The sequence below is a fragment of the Macrobrachium nipponense genome, chromosome 12 (genome assembly GCF_015104395.2).
Source record: "Macrobrachium nipponense isolate FS-2020 chromosome 12, ASM1510439v2, whole genome shotgun sequence".
Lineage (NCBI taxonomy): Eukaryota > Metazoa > Arthropoda > Malacostraca > Decapoda > Palaemonidae > Macrobrachium > Macrobrachium nipponense.
This window is the reverse complement of record NC_087205.1, coordinates 7,175,534-7,185,796: the sequence shown is the minus strand read 5'-3', so window position 1 is coordinate 7,185,796 and position 10,263 is coordinate 7,175,534. Positions and strand designations below refer to the sequence as shown.

The window sequence follows — 10,263 nt, the reverse complement described above, 5'->3', positions numbered from 1 at the left end:
AATTTGATTAGGCCACAGTATGAAATTTAACATTTAAACACAGCTGCTTATTTTTTTATTGGGCATTGCCATTTTTGTGTGTGTGGCGGGGGTGTGTTTTGCTGGTATTCAGTTGGGAGTTTGATTGACTTTTAGTATTCAGCGATGTCTCTGTTTACGGTCGCGTAAAACATTCTGTTTTCTTTTTAATTGGGAACATGAATTTTAATTTTTTTTTTAAGTGATTATGCTGTGTGCATTTTTTGTAGGATTTTTTCTAGCTCTTGTAGAAAATGCAAGTAATTACGTCATTTTCACTTGGTAATGAACCGTGTCGTTATTAGTCGCCTTTTGTAAAAAAAAAAAAAAAAAAAACATGTTAGTGTAACTGATAAAAATGTTCTGTTACAACAGAGTTCCATCTAATAAAAGGAGCCCATTAAAACGCAGAAAGAAAGTGCTATATTTCAGAAACTGCTGTCTCTCTCTTCAGGTAGGTAATGACCTACCTGTAGAGAGAAACAGCAGTCTGAAATATAGTACTTTCTTTCTATATTTTGGCATTTTTACGGCCTCCTTTTATTAGATGTTAGTGTAAGTTTGTGGTTATGGTTTGGTAAGTGGTAGTCAGTTCAAGTTAATACAATAATTTGATATGTATTTTAGTATAACATGTATATGTCAAATTGTCAGATTAATGGAAGATTTCGAGAGAATTGACATGACCTTTGATGTTGCAGGTGTGTGAGGAGGTGCGTCATGGGGGAGCCGCTGGAGGCAGTGGAGGGGTCGGACTCGGAGATCAGTCGTCTGTTCCCCAAGTGCCGGCCACGCTCTGCCAACCACACGCCCACCACAACGCCCATTGATACCAGGCGCTCTGACCTCAACCTTAATTGTGTCCTAGACTCAGACGACAACGAGAACTACGATACTGAGCATACCACTGGTGATATTCCGAGAATCTACGATAACTCAAAGCTGAGTCGCGATAGTGGTAGCAGTGGCCGCATGTCTGTGGACAGTGGTTCAGGTTCTCGATCAGGTTCTACTCCAGGCTCTCGGTCAGGCTCGACGCCGGGATCCCACTCAGAGTCTATCAAGATGGAGCGAAGTGCAGAGGACGTTGATATGGACATGGACGTTTCTGTCGTGAGTGCTTATGACGATTATGATGAAAGGTACATGAGGTCCTCTGTGTTAGACTCCTCTTATGAAGAAGCTCCTCCTCCGCCTCCTGCCAGTCGTACTCAGGCACCGAGGAGAGAGCATTTCCGTCTGAGAGACTCTCGGATAGAAATCGCAGGTGGGCGTGAGGTGTTTAGTCATAGTCGATCACGTCCGGCAAGACGTAGGCACGACGAGTCACAAAGGAGAGGAGGTCAGCAATCACATAGGCAACAGTATCAACAAGACAAGCAGCAGCAACAGGAGCAGCAGTGGCCAGAGTCTCCTGGTGATAGCGAAGGACATGGACGCAGTTCTTCTGTAGTAGAATCTCCTCTAGTATATGAAACTCGTCTTGCTGGGTCTTCAGAAGTGGTATTTGATGACATTGGAGAATGGGTAGCTCGAGGCCTCACAGTTCGTGCCCTTGATGATCGCCCTGGTTCTCCTTCTTCCCCTACAGCTGACAGGCAAGGTGATCATGCTGAACTTGGGGATCAAGGTTATTTAGCAGCTTATGAAAGGTCAACATCACCTTCAGACTCAGATTCTACCCAAGGATCACCACAAAAGGTCACAAAGATAGGCAACGTACCAATAGCCGAGTATGAAGGTTCACCTCGACGTTATGGTCCTCGTCCCTCACCTAGAACACACAGTCCTAGGGGCAATCATCATGGGCCTCCTCCAAGACCTCCTCGACCTGGGTTCCCTCGAAGGGTTTTAGCAGAAGATGAAGTTGCAAGAGAAGCAACCAAAGAACCGTTGCCATCCGGTGAGGGAACTGCTGCAGCCCAACTTGGGCCTGATGAAGAAGAGGCAGTGGCTCCCCTTGAAGATACCACTAGTGATCCTCCCCCACCAGATTCGTGTTCTGAAGCTGAAAGTGTATCGCCTGCTCCGCCCGTTATAGCCATATCTACCCTTACGTCTTCTTACTCTAATCAAACCTCAGAACCTGAACCTAATGCTGTAGACTCTGATATGTATGACTATTCTTATGAAATGTCAGAAACTAGGAAAGTTTTAGAAGAGTTTTTCAAAGAACAAGGTGGCCGTGAAGATGAGTTCCTTGATTTAGAATATCACCTTAAGCGGCAACAAGGTAATAGTTATGTAGGGCTGCGCTTAGCAGCAGAGCATAGTGAAGGTCAAGCTGTTGCTGAGGGTAATGGTCAACAGCTTGATCAAGGTGTCAGTAACAGTGATTTAGACCCCAATAAAAATGATCCAGAACAAAACAGTGGTACTGATAATGCAAATGATAGTTCAGATCAACACATTAATGTTTCAGAGCAGCAGTGTAGATCATCCGAACAGCAACACGTCAATGGAAGTCCCCCGGCAGTCAACGCAGACCATGAATCGGAACACAACACGTCCAATTATGAGGTAAGCACTTCATCACCACTCCTTCACAACTACCAGCACGATCTGTCCTATGAAGCACAGCAGGAAACGGCACAAGATCACACTTTAGAAATAATGAGTAACTGCAGTAATGATAGTATTAGCAGCACTAATAGTGGGGTAGGAGGTACCCAAGAAAATCTCCAAGATGATGTATCCGAGAATTTACAAGACTTTAACGAAAACAACGGTTTATATGACAAGCTAAATGAGGTGGTAGCTGCTGCATTAAGTCGTGAAAACTTCACGGACAACAGGTCTGTGGAGGACCACCCAAGCTCCAGGTCATGTCCTGAGGACCTTCCTAGCCAGGATGATCCAGGTATCCTTGATATATCTACTGAAGGGGATCATGACACTGCTTCCACCAACCCTGAAACAGAAGACCTTCCTGATACTGAAGTGGGACTCCAGGTAATGTCCTTCCCAATGGCATTATTTTTGTTCTTTTCAAAGTACTTCATTAGTTTTCTTCATCTCTGGGAATGTGATCCTTGTATGCGTTGATCTTCTGCATTGTTTGGTCATAGACTTGTGTTTATTATATTGAGTGACTTGTTAGAGTATCCTTTTTTGGCTGACTCAGGCTTTTATCTTTCCGAGTTCAGTATATGTATATCTTGTTGTGTGGATAAACATAGGTAGTCAGTGTGATTAAACCATGAACTCAACTTCTGCATGAACAACTTAAAACTACTGTTGCTAGTTTTTGCCTGGAGAAAATCGATACATAATCCAGGGTTTTGATGAATAAAACCTCTTGTTGTTTGAATATAATGCACTATTGTATAAGAATTATCATCCTACATTTTGTTGCTTGATTTTATTTTATACGGATATGCCAGGGGAATTTTTCCACTCATTCTTCAGATAACTATGTTTTATTGACTCCATTCAGGAACTTCTGTTTTTGGTAAATGTAATGTTGTACTTAGATTTATTTCAACAGCAAGAATTTTTGAGTAATCTATAGATTCTGATAACTCGTTTATGATATTTAAATAGATTTCTATACATCGGTATGGAAAAGTAAACTATGTGTAGTACTGGTTCAATTTTTTAAATGAAACTTGACGCTCTGGTAGAAATTTTAATCTGGATTTACTGTTTTTCAGAAAGAAATTTATTTGTAATTGGGAGTTTGACACATCACTTGCATGTGCATTGTCACCATTCACTTTTTCACGTGTGTGACATCACGAGGCATTATATTAATGAATGTAAAGCTTATCTGATAAGCTTCTCTGATATATTTTTCACGCATTTTTCTACATAAGTGTGGCACGTAGCCTGTGTAATGAACTGTAACAGATCGTATAAAGTCATTTCAAAATCTAGACTCTTGAGATTAAGTGCTTCAGTGGACACTCCAGTAATTCTGTCAGACTCACAGACAATATATTCCAAAAGTAAAAGCTTTCTTGGAGACGGTAGATTTGTTTGTTGGTAGATGGAGTTATTTAATTGCTGGTATGTATATTTCATGTTTCATTCATTATTTTTTGTGAATGAATGTGCACGGCTTTTTCACCATAAAGAAGTTAGGCTGAGTTTTTGAATTTAAGGTAGTTGGTTAATCATCAGGGTTACTAACCAAGGTTGATAATCAGGGGTGCACATTTATCTATTATCAGAATACATTCGGAGTTTGTGATATGCTGTTGGCTTTGTAATTATGGAAGCTGCTTAAGTTAAAATAACGCAGCTAAAATCTTGTAGTAAATAAGTATGTACATACTGAGAAATCTGTTTTTGGCAGTGGTTTCATGTAATAGCATGTACTAATTATATTATCTTAGTGTACTTTTAGTACATTATACGTTATGTAAATGGTATGTAAGATGCACTGTTTTTACTAAACTGTTGATTAGAATAACTCCACATACTCAGATTCAGTTGTTTGATACAACCCACAGGTCAGGGCTTTCACACTCTAGTGGTAGTTTCATAAGCCGTGAGTGACTTTCGCGGGACTTTTGAATTTGACTGTACTTTTTATAATTCTTTCAAAGCCACTGAAACTTTCTCCTAAAGGTTTTGGTATGCTAAGTTAAATTCTGCAAAGCGCCACTACTGATTTTCTAATTCATATTTTATGATTAACGCTATTTAGAATTTATTGCCTATTCATGATACAGCTTTCTACTGCTATGCACATTCGATTTTTGTTTTTTCATGATCAAGAGAAACATCAACTAAATTCTTCCCCATTTGTCTATTTTTCTTCTTTATTTCTGCCAGATATATTGAGTATTTGTGTATCTTTCCATTTTATTGTGTTTCTTTTTATTACTTTCACTTGTTGAATGACAGCTTGTTGCTTCTTATACAATCCTTCACGTCAGTTTTGCAGAAGAAATCTGTATAACATGCAAGGAATTTTGTCCTCTTTAAAATTCCTTCGTGTGATGCATCTTATAAACCAACATACTGTACATTTTAATGTACATTTTTGTATTTCTGGTTTGGTTTAACTTTAAATAAGTATTATCAGGTTTGGTTTAACTTGCAATAAGTATTATCACACACAGTAGTACGAGATTTTCCTCCTCCTGTATTCAGATTCGCAAAGGACCAAGGTTTGATCGCTGTTATACGGGCGATAAGAAAACTAATTCGATATTGGACAAGGGTGCTACCATTGCTCCTAACATTCTTTTAACTGGTTTAAAGCGTCCAAGTTATTTTAGATTAATTTTTTGGGTTCAAAATAGCTTCAAGATGAATGATTGTCAATTGACTGTCAAGATTTCATTCTTAGCTTAGTTTTTGATGGATAGCAATTAAGCTATTATCAATTCATCTTAGATTCTGTTTTATTGAGTACTGAATGAATTTTTAGGATTTTTTTATGTAAGTAATTGTAATATAGATGACTATGAGAGAAAATTCAGAACGTTCGTAGATCGCTATGCAAAGTAATACCGGACTGAAGGTCTCGAACATTATCCTTCGGCCACGTTTTTAGTAATGGTCGTTAAAGGTGGTTTCAGGTGTTTTTTTTTTTTTTTTTTTTTTTTTTTTTTTTTTTTTTTTGAGTTCTATAACCGTGCATCGCATTTTGCTTCTCTGAAATGCAATTGAAAATTTTATATTATGAAGTACCGTAACGATCCTAAAAAAGGACTTCCCTAGTTACGAGAAAGGCGTAAGTGTAGCGAGTCTTTTCAGAGTTAAGGTATATTCATAGGTGCACTGCATTGTTAATTTGATATCTATTGAGAGTTAAAATGGTTCCAGTACTCGGGAAGATGTAGGTTTATTGCATTTTAATTAAACCTTTCGAAATTTGTTAGCACATTAAGTGATACGAGATCATCTTTTTTATGGTATTGCAAATTATGATAAATTGCCATTTACCAGTATGATAAACATTAAACGTCAGAAAATCCCTGTTGCGTGACTTTATTTATTTGATTTTTTTTTTTAATGAAGCTCACGGTATGCCTTGCATTTTAAGAATACTGAGGATTTCGCTACCCGACCTGAAGAGGTCTCTACTTCATATGAACAAAATACTGTAAACATCCCAAGGCAATGTACTAGACTTTCATTATTGAGCATAAGGGCGGAGGAAGAGTTCTTGAAAGTTTGGTTCCACTTTCCGTTGGAATGTTTCTAGAGCTAAAACGTTTTTCAACGTATGCGATTTTGAGCCCTAATTTTTCTTATATTTTTAAAATTCTTTTTTACAGATTAAATTTTTTTTTTTTTACTATGTACTAAGTATCATTTTTTTTGCAGTGGTAATAAAGATTTTTTTTACTGTTTTAATGAAAAACTTTTACTGTGATAATGAAATTTTTCAGTTTATATATATATAATATATATATATATATATATATATATATATATATATATATATATATATCTTTCAGTGAAGTTCTGTATTATATTGCAAATATTTTTGTGGTTTTTGTACATTTTTCAGAACGAGAAAAGAACTGAACGCTTATGTTTAAATGAGGTTCTGTTGATTATTCTGTGTTAACCAAGTTTCACTAGCTTAGTTAGTTACGCAACTTGTTAGCCATGAATGTTATATGCAAAATTCCATGGTACTCAGTGGATGTACTAGACTTGATATACCCAATCCAGATTGTACTCTGTTTATTTTATACTATAGGACGATTTTAATTCTGTCAAAAAATTAAGATTTAGAAAAATTACTAAAAAAATAACTTTTAAAAATTATTCAAAAATGTTTATACCTTTTGAAAACTATTAAAAAATGTTTTGGGTCTTATGTAACCAAAGTCACAGATAATGCTAAGAATGTTAAGCTTCTTTATTACTTATTGGTGATTCATGATTTTTAATTATAGTTATTCATTTTGCTTCGTTATACTGTTTCATATCTTGGAAATTCTTTGTCGACTGAAGCTAACAGAGTTCTTGACAGTGACGGAAGTTAATGTGCTAATTGTTTATCGACAATAGAATGTTTGAAAGAAGTTTGTAACATCCTTTAAAAATTGTTGGTGGCTTTGAGTGAACGCATATGAAGACTAATGTATGCTCTTGTTTTTCTTTTTCAAAAACATATTTTTCGAAAACATTAACTCTGTATTATTCATGTGTTTTAGTTACAGATGTGGAAATGCAGTTTTCCCCTGAATGTGTTTTTGTCTTTGATATTACTTAGATAAATGAAGGTCGCCATAAAATCCATTAGAAATTTGTGTAGTTAGTACTACTTGTTAACTGGTAACATCTGTCTGGAGATTATTGCAGTCACTTCCCCTGCATGATGGTTTAGGTGTTTTATTGCATGGTTTCCATCATTGCCTTAGCTAGATTTGGAATTATTCTCCCTTCTGTTGGATAGTTGTAAATTTTAGTGATTTACCTAAATACTTCCCTTTCTGCTTCCGCTACTTTTTTTTTTCTCAGGATGTTTGTACCGAGTTTTAGTTTGGGCGTAACTTTCCCTTACAACCATATGTCTAATAGCATAGTTATTGCATTTCTGAGAAATAACGATTTGATAGGTTACATAATCGTTAGATGCTATCTTCAGAAACGAACTTATTTCGCCAACCGTATGCGTTTCTTTACGTACGTCAGGAGCGATAGTTTAGCAACGAAGGGATCTGTGGTTTCGTTCTGTTTTAAAATAATTAATCGAGCAGTTAAACACTGCCGTCTTCGGTAGGTGGCCTTTTATAGACAGCTGTGAACGTAGCCTAAATCGGCAATTTTGAAATTCCTTTTCATAAGAAGATAATCTTTAATACTAATTACTCGCTTGGTACGTTTTTTTTTAAAGCTCTTATGTACAGAGATGTATATTTGTGTGTGCTAATGTTATATATATATATATATATTTCAGCAAAAAGAAATAAAAATAAACGCTGACACACGCACAAGACATTTTTGTTATTGATATAGATTCTAATATTTTATTTTTGCTGTTTAATAGACAGAATATTTGCCCTAACTTTCGTGAGCAACGTGCAATTGCTTGTGTAATGTTTTCCATGCAGTTTGTTGGTTATAGAAAGCAGGAGAAAGGCACTAGAATGATCATTTGAATTTTTATCCTTTGTTTTCTAAGCCCGTTGACATAGAATAAAATGTGAATGAACTTATTTTATGTATATGGTAAAATTAATGCACGTGGTATAATATCTACGTTGGTATATATTTTTTTTATGTTTTTGATAATATACTTATATATATTGCAGAAAATCAATGTAGATACAATAGATAATTCAGTGTTTTTATCGAGGTAGGAAGGCATAGGTGATTGTCAGTGTCAATTCAGTAAATTTTTTTGTTATCCCCGTTATTTTTCTTATTTACACCTATAAATTTGTTTTTTATCTATCTTGTGGATATTTTTTAAAAGAAACAAAATTGCACTGTATTTTTTTTTCGGTGAATTTTTACGTAGAAAACAAATATGAGGGTGATTTCTTAAATTTTAAATAAATTAAGATTATTACCAAGAGTAACTCTGATCACGCTGCTGTTATTTTGAAGCTATTGGTTTGTTTTGGATTTATATAATTAATTTCATTCACATGATTTTTTTTGGATTTTTATGAGTACTTGAAGTGTTTAAGACAAATAATGTTTTGCAATTTACCCACATGTTATAACTTTTTGGAGAAAAAAAATTGTAGGTGAAAGTTTTTATTGGGAGGTAGTTTCCATACTGAGACTCACACATTTGTAGGGTTTCTTGATAAGTAAAAATTATTTATGGTTTCTTCACTAACAAGGTTTAGTTACAAGTTTATCAAAAACCTAGATTTATTTAGGGGTCCTTTATAAATTATTATTTAATAAGGGTTTCTTCCTAAACCAGGTTTATTTAGGAATCTGCAAAAAGCAGGAGGTATATGGGTGTCTTCAGTTAACCTTGTTAACTAGCTTTTCATATACCAGACATTTTTTAACAGTTCATTTTCACAAGGTTGAAGCTTATATTTGCAGTGAGGAAAACTGTTGCTTTGGTAAGGGACGGTATCATTTCATCCTTAGACTTCTGTTCTAACTGTACTAGTTAGTATAAAAAGTTCAAACATTAATGAGAAGTCATGGAATGTCATATATTTGGACGTTAATAGTCCAGGTCAACACAGTGCCCTCAACTAGTACTTTAAACTCTGACATCAGTGGGTAAAATCATTTTCAACCTCATTATAATTTAAGAGGGACTATAGCATGCAAACAGTTAGGTAGTTTCCTGATGTAACTAATATTTCCAGTAGAGTATTTTAGATGTGTATGCTATAGGGAAGTTGTGTGGAAAATGCCCCAATTTATATTTTAGAGATGGTATCGTGGGATTAAATAATAAGGCTTCAATCACTGTATTTACATGTCTAAAAAGTTATTGTGGCTACCATCGTAATAGATTTTAAAACTATCTTAGCTCTACTTTATAGTTCAGCTGTTGTGTGGAGTAGATGCAGTCTTTTAGATTTGACCTTATATCAGATTTGTTGCCCTGACATATAGCATGAAATGTAGAGCCCTATATTAGTTATTTTTACAAATGTATATTGAAGCCAAGTATTATTACCAGATAGTGATACAATGTTTGCAGTAAAAAGGTTATACAAAGTATAAATTTCAGAGGTAAATTTTGTATCACTGATTTTTTTTGTATTATCATAAATTTAGATGCATTAATTACATATAGAAATGTTTTGTAGTGTCACTTATAAAAAAAAAAATGTTATAACGTACATTATGCAAAGTGAAGATCTTCTAGTTACGTTGCAGTTATACACTTTTCCTTGTAATTACGTTGCTTTGAAAGTTAAAAATGTTAACATGTTCTTATTGAATTATTTAATAATGAAAATAGTAAATTTGTATTTATGTGCATTTAGTATGAGCGGTTGCAATAACATTTGCCCCCTTTACAGCAAGTGGGACATTCCCGTAACTTCACCCTTTCACCTGAGACAACATCATGCGATTCTGGAGAGGTGGAGAGTGAGTGTTCAGGGATGGATCCTGAGGGCTCCATCCATTCTTCGTCTCGGGGCCTGTGTACAGCAATGCCTGTCTTGGAGGATGGCCTGTCTTCAGGTGAGTAGTTCTCGGTGTGGTAAGGGTTACATTGTTATGAAGGGTTGTTACTATTAGTATTATCATTACGTTCTTTGTTGTTGATTAAAAATTGAGTATATTGAGTTGACAAGTGACCTTTTCCCTCAAGAAGGACAAGTTCTCTGCCTTAATGGACTA

General features: G+C 35.4%; 1 protein-coding gene across 13 annotated transcripts in view; it reads left to right on the top strand.

The window, feature by feature from the left end:
* Positions 1-10,263, top strand: part of LOC135224319 (uncharacterized) — a 1,756,683-nt gene that overhangs the window by 622,668 nt on the left and 1,123,752 nt on the right. For 10 of the 13 annotated variants that reach the window (XM_064263195.1, XM_064263194.1, XM_064263192.1 and 7 more), the window contains exons 3-4: positions 720-2,970; positions 9,939-10,104. In XM_064263195.1, the coding sequence (XP_064119265.1) occupies positions 739-2,970; positions 9,939-10,104 (2,398 nt within the window). In that variant the 5' untranslated portion in view covers positions 720-738. The remainder of the gene's footprint in view (positions 1-719; positions 2,971-9,938; positions 10,105-10,263) is intronic. The other 3 variants (XM_064263193.1, XM_064263197.1, XM_064263196.1) reach the window with 3 other exon arrangements.